Source organism: Mesoplodon mirus, assembly GCF_964341445.2.
Source record: "Mesoplodon mirus genome assembly, chromosome: 11".
Classification (NCBI taxonomy): Eukaryota; Metazoa; Chordata; class Mammalia; order Artiodactyla; family Ziphiidae; genus Mesoplodon; species Mesoplodon mirus.
In genome coordinates this window covers 34,146,049-34,169,671 of record NC_138987.1, presented here as the reverse complement: position 1 = coordinate 34,169,671, position 23,623 = coordinate 34,146,049, and the positions used below count along the sequence as shown (strand labels likewise).

General features: G+C 44.4%; 1 protein-coding gene across 8 annotated transcripts in view; it reads left to right on the top strand.

Moving 5' to 3' along the window:
• The first annotated feature begins 1,120 nt into the window (after positions 1–1,120).
• The window catches only part of RBFOX2 (RNA binding fox-1 homolog 2), a 265,256-nt gene continuing 242,753 nt past the window's right edge, over positions 1,121–23,623 (top strand). For 2 of the 8 annotated variants that reach the window (XM_082635880.1, XM_082635874.1), the window contains exon 1: positions 1,123–1,691. In XM_082635880.1, the coding sequence (XP_082492006.1) occupies positions 1,509–1,691 (183 nt within the window). In that variant the 5' untranslated portion in view covers positions 1,123–1,508. Of the gene's footprint in view, positions 1,692–23,623 lie in introns of all 8 variants that reach the window. The other 6 variants (XM_082635886.1, XM_082635882.1, XM_082635881.1 and 3 more) reach the window with 5 other exon arrangements.

Genomic DNA, 23,623 nt, shown 5'->3' with positions numbered 1-23,623 from the left:
CAAAATCGTCCCTGCTTTCAAAACACTGATCTAAATCATCTCCTCATTTTGCAAATGATGGAACAGGGGTGGGCACGACATGGAACCCAGAGAAAGTGGATGCCGCCTTAGTCCTTACAGTCCGGTAAGAGAGAGAAGCTATTGCACAAATATCTCTAATTGCACGAAATTGATAAGCAATAAAGTGTTAGGCAGCAAGGTGCAAAGAAAGAATATGATCTGGTTTCCTGAGATATGGATCTGCCAGTTTTTATCTGCAGGACTTAACCAAGGTTCAGTTTCACCATCAATGAAACGGAGATCATGGTATCTACTCTGCTTATACCACCGTCTCCAGAACGGGTCTGCGAATCCATTGTGCAAACTGTGAAGCTCTTACAGACATCAGGTATTATTAAGATGACCACAAATGTGATAATAATTATGATTAGAGTAAAGGCTTTCAGGACTGGGGAGAGAGGCCTGTAGTGGTGGCTTCGTTCCTGGACCTTCCAACTCGAGATCCCCATTCTCCTGTGGGAGAGGGAGCAAGCAAAGACCTCTCTCCCCCAGAGCGCCTCTTCCCTCGCCTGGAACCGACGCGGCCAGATGGGCGAATTCGCTGCACAACTCTGCACAGCGAGTCCCGCCAGAGGGAGTTGCTACGCGGCCTCGGGCCTCTCAAGCTCCGCCCTTTCTAGGCTGTGGCCCCGCCCTTAGGGAAACAGACTCCGCCCCCTCCGCCCTGTAACTCCAGCCGCGCGTTACCTCCAGGACAATCCCTCGACCGCGCCGTAAATTCCCGAGCTCCCCCGATCTCTTCCCGGCCTCCCTCGGGCGCCCGGAGCGGAGGCGGCGGAGATTGCCGAGGGGCGCTGGCCCCGCCCCCTCGGCGGGCTCGGCTCCCGCCCCCTCCCCCGCCGCCCCGGCCTCCTGCGCGGGCTGGAGTGCCAGATCCCGGGCCCCAGCCTCCCGCGCGGGCTGAAGTGCCAGATCCCGGGCCCTCCCTCCTTCTTTCTCTCTCCCCGCCTTCCCGGGGCTGCCACAGTGGCGGGTCGGAGGATCCCAGCCAGTCAGCTCGTTCCGGCCTCGAGCCCCACCTCACGCCAAATAAACACCCCTCCCCACGCCTAGGGAGCCCGGACCGCCCCCTTCCTCCCTCGGCCCGGCGTGTGGCGAGGGCCAGTGTGAGGGAACGAGCGCGGGCCGGCGGGCTAGCTCCGTGAGTCCGCGAGGCGGGGCGCGCGGCGGGCCGGGCCGGGCCGGAGGTCGTGTGTGCGCGTAGGGTCGCGAACGAGTGTCCGTCGCGACCCGCCGGCTGCCCCGAGCCGGGAAGCCGGCCTGCCAGCGACCAGCGGCGACCGCCCGCCACTGGCGAGGGGGCGCCGGGCCCGCGCGCGCACGCACGTACGCTCGCGTGGGCGGGGGCAGGCGCGCGCCCGCCTGTCGCGACAGTCGGGGCCGAGGCCCAGGGGGAGGTGGCCTGTGGAGGGTCGCCGGGTTCCCGGAGGCGAGGGGGGCGCGGGCGGATGGCGGAAGGCGCCCAGCCGCAGCAGCCGCCTCAGCTCGGGCCCGGCGCCGCTGCCCGGGGGATGAAGCGGGAGTCGGAGCTGGAGCTGCCGGTGCCCGGAGGGGGAGGAGACGGAGCCGAACCCGGCCTGAGCAAGCGGCCGCGCACTGAGGAGGCGGCGGCCGACGGCGGCGGGATGCAGGTGACCGTGCGGGGCGGGTGCCCAGTTACCGCGGGGGTGCGGCGCGGGGGCCGCGGGGCGGCTCAGGGCTCCCGGGCTTGGAGCGGGGAGGACTGCCCGGGGTCCCGGCTTGGAGGTGGGAGGGGGCCGGTCGGGGCCTGCTTGGAAGGTGGGGCGAGCCCCGGCTTGGAGGCGAAGGGTGCAGGTGGAGCCTGGTGTGCCCCGGAGGGTCCTGATCCATGAGGGGACGGGGGGCCACGTCGCATGAATAGGTGTTGGGAGGAAATTGATTGTGTTTGAGATGGATTCTATTTCTTCAAACCCTTCCTTAGTTCCTTGGGGTGGGATGGAAGCCGAGAGATCCTGGGTCTGTTGTCCAGAGAGCCGGGGACCCAGTTAAGGACGGGGAGAGAGAGTGGTGGGAAACCTTCCCAAAAGAGGGAGTGCCTTTTTGTCAGCCCTCGACACACAACTGGGATGGAGAAGGGGAGCGACATTGAAAGGAGAGGAGTGAAAAGCGAGAAACCTCCTCGGGAGCCCAAAGGGGATGTGGCTTAGATTGTGGGTTAAATCAGTTCCACAAGGAGTGTGAGAAGTACGAGGAGTTGGGTAGTGTTAGGGGACGCCGTGGTGCTCGAGCTCATTAACTTTGTGGAGCTACTGAGTCTGGCGACACAGGACCTGCCCCTCCTGTACTTTGCCAGTTGCATCTTACATAGCTGGGGCACCGACTAGTTCTTTAATGTCCTGGGGAATAAAACAAAACTTATAGGGCTGTTAGAAGACTGGATTCTGAGTTGTGGACTCAAGGAGAAACTGGTTGATTTGGATAGGGACTGGCAAATGTAGTGACGATGTCAGTTGACTAAGTAATTGGAGGAGGATCGTGAAACCTTCCCAGGTTTTAGGATTTGGTCTCTGTTCAGAACATACTTACTATGAAACGGTGAGGCTTACCTACCAGCAATCGTTTAGACTTCTGCCTAATTCTCTTAGAATCACATAATGTTAGAGATAGAAGGGACCAGGACGACATCTTTGACTGGAGTTCTTAACCTGGAGAGACTTGGAAGATTCTTATACAAAATAGTACTCTTTGGTGGGAGAAAGTCAACAGTTTTCATCTTTTTTTATTCAAGTCCCAAAATGTTTTAACTACCTCATTGTACAGATGGTGAATCAAAAATCCAGAGCAGACTAGTGACTTGCCTAGGGCCACTCACTTAGCTGGTAGTAAAACTAGAGCTAGAAGCCTAGTCTTCTAATTCCTATTCCTGTGCTCTCTCCATTACAGCACTCTTGGAAATCTCTGCAGTGCTAAAAGACTTCCTGTGCTCTTCTCTTTCTGCTTTTCAAGGCTCTGTCTGACTTCCTGTGTTAGAGACGGAGCTGTATTTAAGCCTGGCATGTTTGCTGTGTGCTTCTTGGTCTCCCTTGCAGAGGCCACTCTATTACTTGTGTTGACTTGGGTAAAGTGACCCTCTTGGTGTTTATTTTTGAATTCTTTTGTTTCGTTTGCCTCCTTTTGTTCTCCCTCAGGCAGAGGGCTTGTGAGAAGTAAAAGCTTGGGCCATGGAGAAAATATAGAGGAATATGGGGAGACTTAAGGTGAGGTGGGTTAACACTGGATGATGAGGAGAGAAGATTGGATGTGGGTGCTGGTGAGCATGTTCTGCTTGGTGTGTGCATATATCTGTCTGTATTCATTTATCGTTTCTGTCAATCATGGTTAATAGTGAGACTCCCACTGCCTTCCCCACCTTTCCTCCTGGGGCCCATTATTTGCTGGTTGCCTTCAAATTGGCCAAGGATAGTAGTATTTGGAAATGGAGCAGTGTATAGGGACTTTGGAGTATGCAGAGGAAGCAGTGGATTAGGTCCTTTGGGTACAGATGGGCAACTTAGAACTACCCCACGGAGAATCCTTTTTTCACTCTGTGCACTTGTGGATCTTTATTTATTTTTCACTTTATGCATTCTCATTGTTGTAGTTCCAATACACCATGTGACACAGGTATTCAAATCATCATTGATTTAGCCCCCTACCTTCAACTACCTGTATGGTTCTGGGAAAATCCCTTCTTTGGGGGCCTCTGTTTCCTTAGTTGTAAAATACAGTGTTGGTACAGGATGATTTCTAAGTTATCTCTAAAAAATATGTCAAGTTCCCAGATCTTAAGGTACTTGGTGTCTGCAATCGAGGTGGGGAGCCAAAATGGGAGAAAAGTTAAAAAAAAAAAAGAAAACAGTGCACGTGTGTGGGTACGTATATGTATGTGTATCATACATAGGTATGTATGCATATCGTGTATATATATATATATATATATATATATATATATATATATATATGAATTTTTTTGGTAAGTTCCAGAGGAACGGGAGTAGAGATACCACAGGGTAGATGTGTGTCGCAAGGCATTGCAAAATTTAGAACCAAAGCCTGCAGAGGATTTGTGCCACTGGGGCCAGAAGAAAGAGATGGTCATTCTTGCCAAAATGGTCAAGGAAGGTTTTATGGGGAGGTTGAAATTTGAGGTATAATTGGGAGTAAAGGAAAAATAATGTTCATGAAACGATAAAATTTAAGCCTAGGTCACCTACGTCTCTGGGACCTTCCTATTATTCTGATAAGAATGATAGGATATTTAATACTCATTTAACTGATGTTTATTGAACAGCTGCTAAGTGCCAGGCCTTGTTTTAGAGCCTAGGAAATATGGTTGTAAACAAAACAAAGACTCCGCTCTCGTGGAACTAATATTCTAATTGAAAGAGACAGACAGTAAAGAAATCAACTATTATTTGGTGGTCTTAAGTGCTAAGAAGAAAAATAAAACAGGGGAAGGGGTAGAGAGTGGTGAGGAGGATGGTTAGGGAAGGCCTCTCTGATAGGTGACCTTTGGATGACCTGAGGGAATGGGCTGTTCAGATATTTGAGGGAAGAGTGTTCAGGCAGAGGAACTGTGGGTACAGAGGCATTGACGGAGGAGTGCGCTTGATATGTTTGAGAACAAGAAACTGTAGCTGGAGGAGAACGAGCAGGGGCGAGGCAGTTTTAGGAAATGATATCAGCGGTGTAGACATGCCTATAGGCCCATGTAAACATACATGTAAAAAATCTAGAGTAACTTGCTTTTTGGTATACGGGTTTGTCTTAAAGCACATGTTTTTTTCTTATATCTTAACACAAATGGAGTTTCTTGGAGGTCATAGCTCTTCTGGGAAGCCTTCCCTGACAGCTTAGTCCACACCAGTCAAACCCTCCTCTTGCCTCCTGTTGTGTTGATGCTTAATTATGCATCATCTTGTATTGTCCCTTCATTGTTTTATTCTTGTTTCCCTAGTGATGCTGTAAGCTTCTAGAAGACAGGAACTATATTTTCTTCGTATTTATCCTTTGTAATACCTCACAGTTTTAGGTACATAGTAAGTGCTCAATGCCTGTTAGGTTGAAGTTGAAATTTTACCTTTTTCAAATAATTAAGGGATAGAAAAAAATCATGGAATTTAGGGGTGAAAGTACTTTCAGGAAATTCCCCAATCTTTTGAGTGTCAAAGGATTAACCTTTTTTTTTTTTTTTTTTTTTTTACAGAAGTTAATTTCCCAAGACTACAGACTAAATGGAGCTACGGCTCTAAGCTTCAGATTCTAACCCTGTTGAGTTACAGCCACTGAACTTTTGGGATAAATCATTACTTCCCAAAGTGGAGCACCAGGGACATGAGAGGGTCTATGGTGCTTCTGTTATAATCCTTATGCTAAGAAGGAACCCTAGAGAGGAGAGGAAGGGTCACTCCTTTTCAAGGCCAGTATCCAGAAGCTTTATGTGGATGGCAGAGGAGTTCACACAGCCCTGGAAACAGTTTAGAATTAGAGAACCCTGAACTGTAGAGTAGGAGGGAAGAGACAAATTCAACCTGAAAAGTGAAACACAGCTTGAGAGATGTAGTTAGTTGTTAAAGAAGGTATTTGGAAATATTGTACTCTAACCTGGTAGAAAGTTAAGTGAGTTATATATATAGATATTAGAGGTTTGTTTCACTTTAAGCAAGTCTGATATATGTGAAAAATTTGGGCTTTATTAAACATACCAGGGAATAAATTCTTTTGTTTAGCTCTTCTAGTGAATATAAACAATTTGATGAGCAAAAATTCAATTTTTGTGCAACTTTCTAGGAACTTAGCTGCTTCATAAGGCAAGGTGCACCTTAATTATTATTTATAGCTTTCAGCAAAATTCTTTATGGTAGAGAAATGTTGGAATGTGATTATTACATGGCTAACTAACTGCTTCTGACCATAGAGTCATAAATCCATTGTAGCTAAGGGAGTTCAGAAGTTGTTCATGTTAGTGGTGAATCAACCACTAGTAGCAGGAAGACTTTCTGGTCTCAAGGAAGGGCTTCCAGGTACCCTGTAATTGCTCTGTAGATACTGTATTTCTTGAAGTACTTTATCTTCCCATTTGCTTGGTTCTGGGTGTCTTTCCTCCTAGGTGGATGTCTCTTTGGACTTTGAGTGTTTGGTGCTGAAACTGAACATGGTGCTACCATTTGAGTAGAGTTATAAAAACGATGTGCTTTCCTTCCAAGTGATTTTTTGAACTATATCTCACTAAAATTATTGAATTTTTCATTTCTACATGTCTTAATCTGCTTAGGCACCCTAACAAAATACCATAGACTGGGTGGCTTAAACAACAGAAATTTGTTTCTCACAGTTCCGGAGGCTGGAAGTCCAAGATCAAGGTGCTGGCAGATTTGGTGTCTGGTGAGGGCTCTCTTCCTGGCTTGCAGCCAGCTACCTTCTTGCTCTGTGCTCACATGGCCTTTTCCCCATGTATGCTAGTGGACACACACACACAGAGATCTCTTCCTCTTCTTATAAGGGTCCTAATCCCAACATGGGGGTCCTACCCTCATGACCTAATCACCTCTCAACAGCCCCACCTCCAAATGCCATCATACCGTGGGCTAGGGCTTCAAGATATTAGTTTGGGAGGGGACACACACATTCATCCCATAATACTACCAGAGTGGTAAATATTGTAGTTGGAGAAATTGAGGTACAGTCATGTAAAAATTACTAATTTCTTTCAAGCCTCACAAGGAAGCTTGTGATTGTGAAACTGGGAATGTCTTTGAGAAGGAGAAAGACCTGAATTCAAAGTAGAATTATTCTTCATGGCAACTCAAGAGATTAGCCTGAGTTGATTTTGTCTCCTAACTTCCTCTCCCATTTTTCTAGCCACGTTGTCATTTTTTTTTTTCTCTATCATACTGACATGTGAACACAACAAAAAGCTAACTAGAGATTTAACTTTCATTTTGATATAAAGCAGACTGATGCAGACAGGCCTCAAGATTACAGGGCTGAGAAAGAAATTCATTGTACTACTTGGTGTAAACAAGAATGTTGCTAGTGAATCTCTGGTTTGACATCTCTCAGGCTATCAGTTTGATATCAGGCTTCAATAATTTGTGGAAAAAATAAAGATGGTCATTTTAGTGAATGGACTTGTTTGAATTGTTTTTTGATATGCATTTGTAAAGCATAGTAAACATCTTTTTCTGGGGCAAATGTGTACTTCCTTCAGAGACAGAAGGGAAGAGCATGCGAGACGGTGGAAAGGAAATGGCAGTAATTGGAGCGTGAGCAAACAGATGGAGGAGGGATGGCGAGTGCATGTGGTGTTTAGGTGGCCCCTAGGAGTATTGAGTTTCCTATTCTTCTCCCCCACAGCCCCAGTACAAGCAGGCAGCTTACATGGCTAAGGTTTCATTATCTAATCCATCACAGATCAGCCTGAATAAACCTATTGGCTGGCGCTGATCTAGTTAGGAGGGTAGTGCAAAGCTGCTTGAGCCAGGATTGGGGCAAATCGGATCAGAACTGCCATGTGAATCCTGGACATATTTCTGTAATTTGGGTGGTAAAGTAGTTTGAGAAATCATTTAAGAGAGAGCATGCGGGAGAGCAAGCAATCAGCCATGAGTGTTTTCAGATGTTGTCTTAGAGACCCTGAGGGGAAGGGTATGGAGGATTTGATATATTTCTCTGGAGTATAGTCAGGTTGCTTTGATTATTTGAGTCTGAACAGTTTTTGGTCACTAATGCTCAGGAGTGACCTTTTTGGAGCATTTGAAGATTTCAGTTGTGATCACTCAGTTGTGTCTTCTCTGAGTGATCCCTTCATCTGAGACTGTATAATGTGCGTCCCCTCTCAATTTTTAAAGGGGAGGTATTGTTGTTATTATTACCAACCTTAATATGTCATTATGTTTGTTATCCATACATACTTGAAGTATGGTGTAGTGAAACAAACACTATTTAGAATTTCTCATACTGGGATTTGAATCCTGGTTCCTCCACCTTCCAACCAACTGAATGACCTCTGGTAAGATATTTAACATCTGAGCTCCTGTTTACACATCTGTGAACTGGGGGAATTACTGCATAAGCTGATGAGCTGCTATAATGAGAAACTGAGATTATTTAAAGTTCCCATCATGGAGCTCGGCAGTAAATGTTTATTTCTTGCCTCCCTTATAACTTGCTACACAGCACTCAATGACTTCTGCTTACTGCTCAATCAGCATGGAGTGGTTCATGTGCTTCTGATTGATTAAGTGCCAGAGTTGGGAGTTACCTGAGATGAGCATTGTGTGAAACCGGGAAATCTAATTGGTTTGACATCCACGTGGAGGAGGTGAATGGACCTGGTCATGGTGGTCTCTCCAGTGAGAGGAAGAGGAGACATTCACTTCTTTCCTAAGGACTAAAAGGACTCCTGAAGTGTCACTGTCCCTGCATCGGGCATGTGGACATTTCAGGAACCTGTGGGATCTCTCTTGGGAGTGTGGGTGACAGAGGCACTGGCTGTTTTGGTGGTACTTGGGATGTAGGAGTGGCAAAAATGTCATTTTGTTCCAAATTTTATAAGGTTTGTTGGTTAAATGTATTGCGTCAAATAGATGGCATGTTTTGTTCTCATTTTTGTTTGTGGAAATTGGGCTGGGATGCATTTGTCTCTTGTGGTCTCTTTCTGGACTCTTCAAACCCACCTTCCTGACTACTAACAGAGGCATCCATCTAAAGGAGCTTAAAATGATTTGATAGCTTATCTTTGACTTGTGGATAAAGTCCATTCTCTCGTTTGGCCTACCAGGTACTTCTGGCCTGACTTCTGCCTGCCTTTCTAGCTTCTTTCTACACTCCACCTCCAAGTCCATGGCAAGGGACTTGTAGCTTCCTGAGCACGCTGTGCTGCCCAGGCTCATTCATACTTCTGTGCTTTTGTTTCTGTTCCACCTGAAATTCCTGCCTCACATCTCTCTCTCGTTTGTAAGGCTCAATCTTCAAGAATAAGTTGGGATACTGATTCCTCCTGGATGCCTTTTGTCACTGCTCCCATCCCTCCCACATTTTTGCTGCTTTCCAGAACATCATGTCCAGACCTCTGTTTTAAGACTTTTTAGGTTAACATTTGTTCAACTGGCTGCCCCTCTACCCCCACCTAGACTGTGAGATCAGGGGAGCCTTTGGGATCCATAGGATCTCACACTGTGCCTGGGCCAGAGTAAGAAACTGTCATTCTTGTTGAAGTGAACTTTGTCTTCCTGCTCCTCAGCTGGGGCCAGCAGATGGCTTTAATTGTTTTTCCAGATTTTCCCTGGGGGGGTCTAGCCCTTGGTCTGCTTTCCAGCTCCTCTGAAGACTAGGTGTTGTGGGATTTGTGAATGGTACCTGATCTTTCCATTGATATCAGGGTTAAAGGTGAGAGAGGGATCTTTGAAAACCGAAGCTGGGGTGGAACTTAACTGCCGAATGTGTAGGGTGGGCATGGCAATGTGATGTTTCATTTCCTGTGCTTAGATATTAATTGAGAGCATGTGCATATGTATAAAAAGTGCCTTTGTGATGGGGTGGCTGAGGAAGCGAGAGGAACCACACGATTAAGGGGCAATTAGAGCTAACCTGTTCCAGTTCATTGGAGCAGTCTGTTGACCTACCTTTTACGGTGCTGCTGAGAGATTCTGGAGTGTTGTAGTTCAGATGTATTACCACCATTTGGGAATAAACCCATTTGATTGGCTGTGGACCTTAGCCTTTCTGTTCTCAACCAGTGAATTTCCTAAGCTATTATAGCTTGTTTTTATGGATGCAGGAAAAATACCCAACTGAGACACCTCACGGAATATATGCTATTTTTCAGATCATTCTTTGGCTATGTTTGAAAATGAGGAAAATTGATTCAGTTCTTTTTATTTTTATTTTTTTGGTCTGCGTAGGGTCTTAGTTGCTGTGTGCAGGCTTTCTCTAGTTGTGGCGAACCAGGGCTCCTCTTCGTTGCAGTGTGCAGGCTTCTCATGTAGTGGCTTCTCTTGTTGCGGGGCATGGGCTCTAGGCGTGCGGGCTTCTGTAGTTGCAGCAGGCGGGCTCAGTAGTTGTGGCTCATGGGCTCTAGAGCGCAGGCTCAGTAGTTGTGGCACACAGGCTTAGTTGCTCCGCGGCATGTGGGATCTTCCCAGACCAGGGCTCGAAACCGTGTTCCCTGCACTGGCAGGCAGATTCTTTTTTTTTTTTTTTTGCGGTACGCGGGCCTCTCACTGTTGTGGCCTCTCCCGTTGTGGAGCACAGGCTCCGGACGCGCAGGCCCAGCGGCCATGGCTCAGCGGCCATGGCTCACAGGCCCAGCTGCTCCACGGCATGTGGGATCTTCCCGGACCGGGGCACGAACCCGTGTCCCCTGCATCGGCAGGCGGACTCTCAACCACTGCGCCACCAGGGAAGCCCATGGCAGGCAAATTCTTAACCACTGTGCCACCATGGAAGTCCCTGATATAGATCTTTTAAATCTCTTTTAAATCTCAGCTTTGGAGACAGATTCATAGAAGTATTTTACAGGAATCTTCTCTCCCTGGCCCTTGTTATCCCCACCTCCTTCCCTTTCAGTTTCTGATTTGTGCTCCTGTGTAATCCTTGCCTGTTTTCCAGCCTTGAGACTTCCCTTGCTAGTTTAGTTGGAGCCTCTTTAAAGGCAAATGGGCCTCTGGCTTTTCGGATTCTGAGTGAATAAAGCAGGTTCTAAAAAGGGAATGAGAGAGACCAGTTATATCACTTCCTTCTGACGTGTTCTGCACAACGTGGCATCTAGAAATTTCAGCTGAGGGTTCAAGGCACAGCACACATGATAAGTACCACTTAGGAAGTAGATGACAATTTTGAATAACCAAATGATAATGGTTGAGTAACTGCTTAGAAACCTATTTTCCCAAGTGTGGAAACCGAGCCTTTGAAATTTAGACGTCCACATGGGTGTGTTCAACCATAATACTCGGATTTTTTAGGGACCTAAGTCCTCAGATAATACCCTGGTATGTGGGACTTTTCCCATATAGGGGCTGGTTCCCTGGTTTCTCCTTTGCCGAGGAAAAGAGGTTTTGCACTGAGTATTGGATATTTTATTCCAGGCATATGGTTTTTGAGGAGGCATACTGTTTATTTTTCTTTGGGGCTGCATCGATTTAGCTGGATCCTAAATTGTTAATACCACAAGCAAAGCATGATTTCTTGTGAGGGATGGGCGGGGGAAGCCGTGGGAGTCTCTCAGCTTTGGGGTTCGGGGTGGGGAGCAGGAGCCACGCTGGTAGAACGAGAGGAGCTGCGCACGTGGTCTCGGGGCGCCGTGGGGTTTGCATGTGGGCTCCAGCAAATGCTGGAGTTGGAACACTTTTGGAACTGAGGCTCATGGGAAGTTCTTCCAGTTGCTTTATTTTGAGCAGCTTTTCCCTCTGCAAATTGGCAGCTGTTTGGAGGAGGGGGCATTTGTTGCTGTCAGCCAGGATGATTTCCAGAGCAGACTTGTATGGATTTCATTTAGGGATTTATTTCAGGGGTATGTGGCTTGTCGTGAGTCAAGAGGACTTTGGTTCCATTTTCCTGGAAGTTGGTGGGCTTCTATGAGCCTGCTCTATTTATCTTGGACGGTTAGGCAACTAAAAAAGCAGCTGCATAGTTAGCCCTTGTTGCAGGGAGCTTAGTTTCATAGGTCATCCTCTCGGGGATTTTTGTACAGTCACATTTACAGCCTTGAGTTTTCTTTGCCTTTTTTCCCCCTCTCTTTTTCCTTTTGCAGTTCAGAGCTCCATAAAAATTCTGAGGAAGGTGGGTAATAATTTGGGGTAGAAGACAGGAATTGTTTAATTTCCTCCCAACCCCCATTTCTTGCCCAGCCTTCCCCCACCCCCATCCTTTGCAAAAGAATCTGCAAATGAGGTCGCTTATCCCCTAGTCAGACTGGCTTGTCCCCTGATCTGTCTGAATATGTGGCTTTGACAGCTTTTACCTGCTATTTCTTGGTTTCTAGGGGAGGGGATAGTAAGATCGTGTGATTTCAAAGCAAGAACTGGCAAAATAGGAAGATGTCTTGTGGTGGCTCCCAGCACCCACAAAGCTGAGCTCATTGGCTTGCACCTCATACAGACTTCCAGGAACACTGTCACTGTCGGTGGCTGGCACGATGGCCTTGAGGATTTTGTTGGCACTTCAGGAAGTCTTCACAATGGCTGCGTCTTACAGTGGGAGCGCTGACAAAGCTTATGGGGAGTCGGTAGCACTTGTTTTGAAAGTATGACTCTGGTCTTAGGCTGCACATCTCTGTGAGGGGTCAGAGGTGGCCTTGTTTGAAGAATGGAGAGTAGTGCTGTACACCTGTCACTTAGGTGGCCCATTTCCTACTTGTCTGTGTTTGCTATCCTCACATATAAATTTTATGGTGTGTTTTGTATGTTGTGTTCACACTTGAAACCATAGCCTGATTTGTGACTTTTAGTAAGGTGATTTGGCTAATCTTGGTATCATCCTGGACTTTGAAGTGATGCTGGTCATATTTAAAAGGTCTGTGTCAGAGCTTAGAAGTTGATATTTCTGTTGATGGCCTCCTCCCCTCCCCAGCTGCCACTCATTATGCATTAGATACACATCTTTTGTCCCCATACTTTGTGTTACAGGTCTTTAGCTGCTACTTGTGATACTACTTTGTGATACTAAATAGATATTTTTGCTGCAACATTTTGGCTCTGAGCTGGCTGTGTTTTACAGTGTTGGAGATCAGTTGGTTAACTTTGGCATGTGGCATCCACACAGCAGAAGCCTTTCAGAGAGGTGCTTATCACGGACCATTAGTGATTTTTGTCAGCTGTATAAAAATGCTGTGATTAACTGATACTCAGGTATCCATGTAGATGAGCAGTTTTCCTTTATGCTTACTTGGCACTTGTCTCTCTAGGAGTAGTCGGGAGTAAGTGTTCCCTGGTAGGCTTTGTGTTTTAATCCTGGGAAGCCTGTTTTAAGAAACCTTTATATTTGATTTTCTTGAGGTTGTTGTAGGGATCATTTACCCTTACTGAATTTTAGCTTCACTATGAATTGTTTTCTGCAGTGTTAATTTTAGGCAAATAGTAAATACTTCTTTGGTTTAACAGTATCCCAGAGTTTGAAGAAACCTACAAAAATTGATTGGTCCAGCATCTTGTTTTAAGCAAGGAAATGGTCTAATTCATGTGATCCCAAGCTGTTTTTTGTTGATTACTCCTTGTGAAATGATAATAGATGTCATTCTGACACACACACATGCACACACACACACACAGAGTCAAATAACTTTGGAATAGGGTTAAACAGAATTTAAACTATCTCATTTTACTTTTCATAAGCAGATGTTGTGACTCTGTATTTATAAAAACATATTTAGTGAAGCATCTTCCTCTCTTCCCTGTTCTCCACCTGCCCTGTTAGTTTCTTGTTATTCCTCCCCCTTTCTTTTCACACAAACACTAGCATACTCCACACATTGTTTTTGCACCTTGCTTTTTTCATTTACTGTATCAGAGGTTAATTTTTTTAATATAACAGGGTCTGTTAATATTTTCATTAATGATTTCTGTTTTTGTGTGTGTGTGTGTGATGCTTAGAAAAGTTTTTCCCACTCTAAGATTATAAAAAACAGAATGGGCTTACAGACAGACAGACCTGACTTGGACCCCTAGCTTTTCCACATCACAGCTGTGTGATCTTGGTTAAGTTATGTAACTTTTCTGAGGCTCAGCTTGTTCCCTTATAAAATATGTTATAGGATTGGTATAAGAATTAAAAGAGATAATGTATGTAATGTGCTTAGTTCAGAGCCTGACACGTAGTAGGTGTTCAGTATACAATAGCTGTTTTTATTATAATTACCAAGCCCTGTTTTCTTATATCCCAGTGCTTTTTGACTTCCTTAAAGGCAGGAACAGTCTCTTAATCTTTGTATCCTTGGTTTCTCCATCAGTGCCAGGGATATATAATAATAATAATGTCGGTAAATGTTTGTTGAAAAAATAAATCAACCTTTATACAATCTTTTTTTATTTTATTTTATTTTTTTATTTATTTTTGTCTGCATCGGGTCTTAGTTGTGGCATGCGGGCTCTTCGTTGCGGCGTGCGGGCTTCTCTCAAGTTGAGGTGCTCGGGCTCAGCAGTTGCAGCAGGTGGGCTTAGTTGCCCTGCAGCATGTGGGATCTTGGTTCCCTGACCAGGGATCGAACCTGTGTCCCCTGAAGTGGAAGGCGGATTCTTAACCACGGGACCACCAGGGAAGTCCCCAATGTATTTTTAAAAACGTCCTTAATAATTGTTGTTGCTTTTTGTGTAATCATCATGTCTGGATGTACCTAATCCTCAATAATTATAATTATATATATATATATATATTATTTTTTTTTTTTTTGCGGTACGCCGGCCTCTCACTGTTGTGGCCTCTCCCGTTGCGGAGCACAGGCTCCGGACGCGCAGGCTCAGCGGCCATGGCTCATGGGCCCGGCCGCTCCACGGCATGTGGGATCTTCCCGGACCGGGGCATGAACCCATGTCCCCTGCATCGGCAGGCGAACTCTCAACCACTGCGCCACCAGGGAAGCCCTATAATTATATTTATATGATGTTTTATAGTTTATAAAGTGCTTTGACACAAGTCTTAACTTATTCTCTGTAACAAGCCCAGAAGATAGGTGATTCTTCTTCCCATTTTTCAGATGGTGAAAATATACATCTCTAAGCCTCAAGACAAGGAAGTGGCAAAACTGATGCTTGTACCCAGATATTATGGCTTTTTATCCAGCAACTTTTTCGCTGAGCCTCATGACTCTTGGACCAAAGGGTATGATTGATAAGGAATGGAGTGAATATGTGCTTCATTGTATGCCACATGTTTAGTATTGAAAACATTTTACTCATTACCTGACAGTGGATTCATGTAGCACTTGAAGTCAACACTGAACCCCAGTTTTCTTCTTCAATAATTTGGATCTAGCCAGTGTTTTGAATTGGGATTTTGCTAAAATTTATCATGTACTTGTATGTGCCAAGCATTGTGGTAGAGACTTTATGTGTTTATCTCACTTTCCTGTAGTTCATATTGGAAGGAGTTAGATGGGATAGTTGGTTGCTGTATGTATGGTAGTTTGTTATTGTTGTTTGTTTTTTGCCTTAAAGTTATCAGTCTCTAATTTTATTATCAATCAAGTAATGGGTCAACAATAGCTAAGTCAATGGATTGATAATGGTGGGTAGTATAAAATCATGAGAGCTGAGGGCATCTCAAAGTTACCTGGACCAACTCTCTGTTTCCGTCAGGTGAAGTAGATGCTGTGCCCATTTTTATGGAGAAGTTACGGCAGGCTCAGAGAGGGTATGAGAGAGCAAGCAATAAGCTCAGACTTTCAGCTTTAGGACTAAATAGAATCTTTCATTTCTTATTCTTTTTAAAAAAATTTATTTATTTATTCATTTATTTAATTTTTGGCTGCATTGGGTCTTCGCTGCAGCACGCGGGTTTTCTCTAGTTGCTGAGAGCGGGGGCTGCTCTTTGTTGCGGTGTGCGGGCTTCTCATTGCAGTGGCTTCTCTTGTTGTGGAGCACGGGCTCTAGGCGCACGGGCTTCAGCAGTTGTGGCATGTGGGCTCTAGAGCGCAGGCTCAGTAGTTGTGGCGCATGGGCTTAGTTGCTTCGCGGCATGTGGGATCTTCCTGGACCAGGGCTCGAACCCGTGTCCCCTGCATTAGCAGGCGGATTCTTAACCAGTGTGCCACCAGGGAAGCCCCTCATTTCTTATTCTTTTCTACTTTTTGGGTGTGATTTCTCTGGAAGTTTCTTATATGGAGTTTTATTTTTCACCTTTTACATTTATTTTTTAAACATGTAATGTATATTCACGTGGTTAATGATTCAAACTATGCAAAAGATGAAGAGTAAAAAGTCTCTGCCTTTTCCCAGCCACCTAGTTTCTCTCCTTGGAAGTAACCAGTATGGTTAGTTATCTGGGTATCTGTCCAGAGATAGTACCTACGTAATATTTTCTCCACCCCTTTTAAAAACTGGTAGTTTTTAAATGGTAGTATTAATGGTAGTATTAATATTCATATGCTTTTCTTTTCTCTATAGTATTTGGAGATCATTTTATATCAGCTTGTAAACTTTTCTTCTCTATTAGGTTTCTGGAATTAGGATTATTCTGTTCTGCTCTACTGAGATAACTACATCTAAATGTCTCTGGCAAGGATGACTCTGATTAGTACAGGATCTCATAAAGTAAGAGTCTACGTTTTTATGGAATCATGGAATCACAGGGTCAGAGACCTAATCTGCATCTCTCTTCTCTCATGTGAATATCCATAAATCCCTGACTGATGATACCTTTTAAAGATGCTTTAGTACAATGTAGGCATCTTCAACTCTCCACCTGCTCCAGTCAGCTGCTCATGGTCCTGTCTTTTTGTGGTAGTAGGGCCCATTTGGGGTCAGATATTCCATTTGTCATTGAGTTAGTGATGATACTCCGGAACTGCCTTGAGTCATTGTGTATAGAATCTAACTGCAGTGTGATTTTATTCCGTGTGACATCTTCTATACCAGACATATCCAGAATGCCTAAGTTTATCCTGATTGAACGTCATTGCTGTCAGGAGGCTGTTCAGTGAACCAAGTTTGGTGCTGAATTGTGAGAAAGAAAGGTTTGGTTCCTAGTAGGTATTTGCATCTCAGCAGCCATAATTGCTGTTAGTTTCACTTTACCCCTGTGTTTGTGGAAAGCCCAGGATTGAGTGAATGCCCTTCATCCCTGGAATATGACCTGTCTGTGACTGAGACTTGATGGGAAGTAAATAGATACGGTTCAACAAACAGGGAATATTTTTCTTTTGTTTTGTGGACAGTAGTGGATTCTGATTCAGACATAGAATTAAGGATTTCAAGCTTAGGCTTTGACTCTAGCTCAGTTAACCTTTACACACTTCTGCATTTAAAGATATGAACTAAAACAGTGCCTTTCAGAGTTGGCTTCTGCAATGGACCTTTGTCTTCACAAAAATATTATAGAGGAGGTAGCATTCCAGCTGTTTGGACAATGAGGCCAGTGGGGATGTGTCTTACATTCTGGATGAATGTTGACCTCCATTGTGTGGTGATGCTAATCTCACCATACAATCTTTCTGGTCACAAGGCTTTGCAGGGAGTGAATTAGGTCCAATCCATCTCCATGACCCCACACAGTGAATGGAAGCAGGCAGGGCACCAGATGCTGTGTTGCTTCCCCTGTTGCATCTTCCTTCACACTCGGTGTAAGGTTTCCAGGCATTTGTGCAACCTGAGAGCAGAAAGTGCCTGTCGTAGCAGTCGAGAGATGGGTTGGCAGGTGGCTCAAGTTACTCCATGTTCCTGATAAGAGCCACTGAAGCAGGCTGATGGCTCCTGTGGGGTGGGAGCTGTATTGCCAGTGCCCTGCCGAGCAGGAATGGTGGTGTGGGTCTCTGTGGTGTTCTAGGACTCCAAGAATGTACCCAGAGGCAGTTGGAGAGGTCTGGCCAGCATCTCTAGGGAAGAAGCACAATTTAGGAAGCACATCTTGCTTTAAAGGATATGGGTCTTAGGAAATGGTGGCACACAGAGGAAGAAGCATCAACATTGAAAATATGAAGTGCAAACCCAAGGAATAGAAATGGAATTTTATTATTCCACCTCTTAACCTAAAACCCAGTTGAAGAATTTATTGAGTGAGGTAGTGCTGGGCACAGTGATGACTAAGGCTTGGACTTGCAGTGGGAAAGTGGATGTATACACAGATAATTTTAATACAATGTGATCATTTCTCTGATAGAGGCTTACACTGAGCATATGTCAAAGCCTGGTGCTCTGGTAACATATATTCTGTGTGCCACTCTATCAGAGTAGTTATCACACTGTATTAAAATATTGGGGTAAGAGGTGCCATTCTGGTATGACTGCCTAGGTTCAAATTCTGTCTGTACGCCTACTTAGCTGTGTGTCCTTTGGGCAAGTCACTTATCTCCTCTGTGCTTCAGTTTTTCATCTGTAAAATGGGGATAATAATAGTTTCTCACAAGGTTGTTGTGAGTATTAGATGAGTTAATAGAGTAAATATAATATGCTTAGAAGAGTACCAGGTCCACGGTAAGCATATATAAGTGCTATCTGTTGTTTCCATGACCAGTGGTGGTACAGAGGTCACCACTGTATTCAGTTACTGTATTCACCGAAATACATTATTCTGTATTCATAATACTGTATTCATTACTGTATTCACCAAAGGATTTTTTGCGGTGACTATGCCAGGTACTGCACAGAAGCAAATGAATGAAATGTTAACCAGCTATGTGACTGTGTCCAATACGTGATGAGAGTCAATTATTTGGCAAGTGTGTAAGAGGAATATTGATGTGAGAGGCTTCAGTTTCACTCCCATGGCAGTTTCAGAGAAGGGATCTTGCTGTTGCTTTGGAGGCCCTTTAGCTTTCTTGACATTCTGAGTATAGGTTATGTGTCTTACTTTAAGGTAGGACAGTACTTGACTATTTCAGATAGGTAGGTATCTTTCCTGTTTTTTAAAAACCTCTAGGAGAAGGCATGTTAGATCAGAATCCATCCATCAATCCATCCATCAGTCCTTTCTTACTTTCCTCTCTCCCTCCTTCTCTACAAGGGAAAAATTGCTAATATTTAAATCACTTTCCTTGTTCTTTATATTAAAAGTAAACTTCTCATGTTGTACAAAAGGCCTTACCCTTTTGCTTAGTCATTCATTCATTTAATAACATTTGAATGCTTACGACATGCTAGATGCCAGGATTATGGAGTTAAAGGAGGTTCTTATGGAACCCGTGAGGCTTATTGGGGGAGGTTTCTGGAACAACTATACAGTAAAGAAAAATTTGGTAGTACAGTGTATTATAAGGGTGTAGGTAGAGAAATAGGTACTTATATTGCTGGTGGGGTGAAAAGTTGCATAACTTCCACAAAGAGCTATTTAGCAATGTCTATTAAAATGTAAAATACATATATTCTTTGACCCAGCAGTTCCATCTCTAGGAATTAATTCTACAGATACTCTTGTGTCTGTGTTTAAGAATATCCAGTACAGAATTATTTGAAATAGCAAAAGGCTGAAAAAAATCAAAATGCTCTTTGACAGGAAATCTGTGAATTAAAATAAGGTACATTGTTAAAATGGAATATCATGTAGCCATTAAAAAGAACTAGACAGCTCTATATAAATACATTTAGAAGACACTAAAATACATTAAGTGTGAAAAGTCAGGGTGCTGAAAAGTGTATAGTTTGTTACTATTTGTGTAATGAAAAAAGTATATATCCATATACTTAGTATCCATAGACTCTCTTTGCCAGGAAATGCAAGATTCTGGTAACATTGTTTGCCTCTTGGGAGGAGTATTGAGTGATGAAGGAATGGGTTATAGGTGAAGATTTAATTTTCACTGTATACCTTTTGTGCCTTTTGAATTTTGTATTACATGAATGTATTGTTTTAAAAATAAAAGTTTATTAAAATTACGTAGGAAGGGGGCTTCCCTGGTGGCGCAGTGGTTGAGAGTCCGCCTGCCGATGCAGGGGACACGGGTTCGTTCCCCGGTCCGGGAAGATCCCACATGCCGCGGAGCGGCTGGGCCCGTGAGCCATGGCCGCTGAGCCATGGCCGCTGGGCCTGCGCGTCCGGAGCCTGTGCTCCGCGACAGGAGAGGCCACAACAGTGAGAGGCCCGCGTACAGAAAAAAAAAAAAAAAAATTACATAGGAGGGACTTCCTTAGTGGCGCAGTGGTTAAGGATCCGCCTGCCAATGCAGGGGACACGGGTTCGAGCCTTGGTCCGGGAAGATCCCACATGCCGCGGAGCAACTAAGCCCGTGCGCCACAACTACTGCGCCCACGCTCCCCACCTACTGAAGCCTGCATGCCTAGAGCCCGTGCTCCACAACAAGAGAAGCCACTGCAAGGAGAAGCCGGTGCGCCGCAAAGAAGAGTAGCCCTGCTCGCCACAACTAGAGAAAGACTGTGCGCAGCAGTGAAGACCCAATGCAGCCAAAAAAATAAAATTAAAAAAGAAAAAAATTACATAGGAATAAGTACAGGAGCTACGTTACTTATGATCTTTGAACTTGCTAATTTTCATAGAAAAATGATTAAAGTTACGTGTTAGAGCAAAAGTGCGAATTCTGCTTACCACAAGCAAAGAAAAAATAGTACTGGTGGTGGTACATGGTCATTTTAATTTTGTCTGTTACACTGTTTATTGGTATATAGGATGTTTCCAGTGCTTTTAACTATGTCTTATTATATTTATTTTTAACGGTCTTATTCAGTAAGGATAAAACCTGATTATAACGAAAATGCTGATATGAAAAGGTGGATAAATGTAGAGATGAATAAAAATTGAGGTGATGTTAGGAAATGGTAAATGTTGTATGTGTGTACGGGATGATTCATTCAACAATAGATGATATAAAGGGCCAAGTGCAAGTCAAAATGAGTTTACAAGAAACAAAACAAGTCAGAACCACTACCATGAGCCTCTCTAGTTTTCTTAAGAAATGTCCCCTCACTAGAGGTGCACCCATGGGTTCCTTGGATTTTTTCACGTTGGAATTTTATGAACTAATGGACTTAGGAGCAGCCTTTCATTCCAGACATAACCTGATGGTAAATAAAGGAGCTTCTGTACCCTGATAGGAGTGAGTACAGGGTTTCTATGGCAGCATAATAGAGGAATTCTTAGCCAGCCAGGCTGGGATGGGCGCAGAGAGAGCATTCTGCAGAAGCCACTGGTGAGTACTAAGTGAGTGAGCAGGGCTTAGGCAGGTAAAGGAGAGGGAGGGGCAGGCCATCTGGGCAGGAGAGGCAGAATGTCCAGGGATCAGGTATGAGAGGAACTTCATTGGGTCCGTGGGGAGGGCAGAGGATTTTCCCAAACTGCCGTTGGTAGTTAGTCCCTCCGCAGGCAGCCATCCCCTTGCAGTCATGTACCATTGTTCACGAAGCTGACTAGATGATGGTGATTGGATTATCCTACCACTCTCGGAGCATAACCTCATAGTGGTAGGGGAGTAGAGACACCGTCTTAGTTCATCCAAAAGAAAAGAAAAAAGTAATAGAGAACAAAGAAAACCTGTATTTGATTATGTTGTATATATGTAGATGTGCCTTCTAGCAGAATTACTTTTTTTTTTTTCAGTTGTCGTCATCCTAGAAGAAGCTTTACTCTATTTGGAATCACAGTTTGAGTGCAGCATGGAAACAACTTGAACCTTATGTTCCATTTCATTATATTTAAATTTATGTGAAGCACTTTCTACCACGCAGGCATGCATTTTGCTCTTCATAGCATGGAATGCTGTAACAAAATGTTTTGTCCATCAGAGGCTTTCTAAACATTTTACGAGCATTTAAGTGCTTAATCTCCACAGTGTGCAGGGTAGGTGGCAGGTAGTCAAGTGATATTTTTTTCACGTATCTTGCATATTCACATGTTTTGGTTGTTCATGCCTCTTAGGGAGAAAGTTTCCCCTTTGAAGCTGAAACGCCCTATGCTTTGAATCCAGTCAAAGACAAATTATTCTGGAAAGCTTGAACCAAACCTGGTCACATGCTTCTGAGTTATGAGAGAGGGATTGAAATAAACTTTTTCAGCTAAAAATAATTTTGCTCACAAGTTACCAAAAATGGCCGACTAGAAATGCTTTTAAGATACTTGTCTAAGCTACCATAAGCTGAAGGTCAAGAAAAACGTTTAGAACACGTTTTGAGAAATGATTGGCTCTATTTTGCCAAAGCTTTTGCCAAGCTTCTTATTCCATAATTGCCCTGGGAGACAAAAACTGGTGGAAAGTGTTACGCCTGAGATTCACTGGGGACCTAGACGTTCTTCAAGTGGAACATGTAGGCTGCCTGTTTCTTCTGACAGTAAACTCATACTTCTGGGAGGCATTAGGGTTAGATGAAAATGGGACACTTAATTCTAAAGATATTGTACAATTACCTATGCTAATTAATTATTTAAAACCTATCTCCTGTTGCAGAGCAGTTCTTACTCTCAGGGAATATTTGTTAGTCTTCACAGAGGACCAAGTGCACGTGGTACTGCCACTGATGCTCTGTTGTCCTGTTAAGGTACTTCTCTGCATCTCCCTGAATAGTGGAATTAAGAATCACAGTTATGGGCAGCACTTTCTATGTGCAGTGTGATCAGTTGTCACTGGAGTTTATTTATGCTTCATTCTAAAACCTCAGTGTACCTTACTGATTACGCGAAGGGTCCCTTTGCAGCAGCAGTTTGCACCACTGATTGCTGGTGGTAGCCTTGAGAAGGCATGTTGACTCTCCTTAAGGTTGCTTAGTATTGTAGAATAAAGTCTTGATTTAGAATAAAATTTAGAGGTCTTTTCCTCATAAAAATTGCTCTTTTAAATAGGGCTAATATAAAGCCATGATGTTTTTCCTTCCTAAATTTAACACATATTTATTGAGCCTCTAATGTGTATGAGGTAATGAGAAGGGAAATTGACTGAGCTCATGTCAGAGGACCTCTGTCTTCAGTTAGAGAAGAACAGTAGCCTGTAGGCAGGGATGGTATTGACACTTTGAGATGGTGGAGATATTTTAGAGGTAGGTGCTGTTCCAGTGTAATAAGCATTCATTAAAAAGTAGAATAGGGCTTCCCTGGTGGTGCAGTGGTTAAGAATCCGCCTGCCAATGCAGGGGACACAGGTTCGAGCCCTGGTCCGGGAAGATCCCACATGCCACGGAGCAACTAAGCCCGTGAGCCACAACTGCTGAAGCCCATGCGCCTAGAGCCTGTGCTCCGCAACGAGAAGCCACTGCAATGAGAAGCCCGCACACTGCAATGAAGAGTAGCCCCAACTTGCTGCAACTAGAGAAAGCTGGGTGCAGCAACAAAGACCCAACGCAGCCAAAGATAAATAAAAAAAATTTAAAAAGTACAATGAAAGGATTGCTAAGTCTCAGTTAAGTGCCAGCTTGGATTGAGGTGGTCTTGGTGATTTCTTAACTTTATCAGACAGTACTCAGAAGCCCACAAGTGTAGCTAAGTGCACATTACCCTGGGCTGAGCATCAGTAAACTGGGACAGACAGGTTCAGGTGGAGGAAAGGGGTGGGAGAAGACAAAGGATAGGGAGCTTGTGACACGAGTTTGAGATCTTGATGTTAGAAGAGTTTAGGTAGTGATGATTCCTAAGGAATGGTAATCAAATGGATGATTGTGATAGAGGTCAAGTCCCCTGGAAATAAGTAGGCTGAAGAACTTGGAGGCTTTGGAAGGGTTGTCAACTTGAGGTTGAGGAAGTAGAATGATGTGTAAGCATTAACTCAGTAGTTCTCGACTGGGAGAGGTTTTGCCCCCCAGGGGATGCTTGGCAACGTCTGGAGACAGTTTTGATTCTCCTGACTGGAGTTGCTGCTGCCTTCTAGTGGGTAGAAGCCAGGGATGCTGCTTTAACACTTGAAAATGCACGGGGCAGCTCCCTGCAATGAAGGATGATCCGGCCCAGAATGTCAATAGCGCTGAGGTTGAGAAACCCTGCA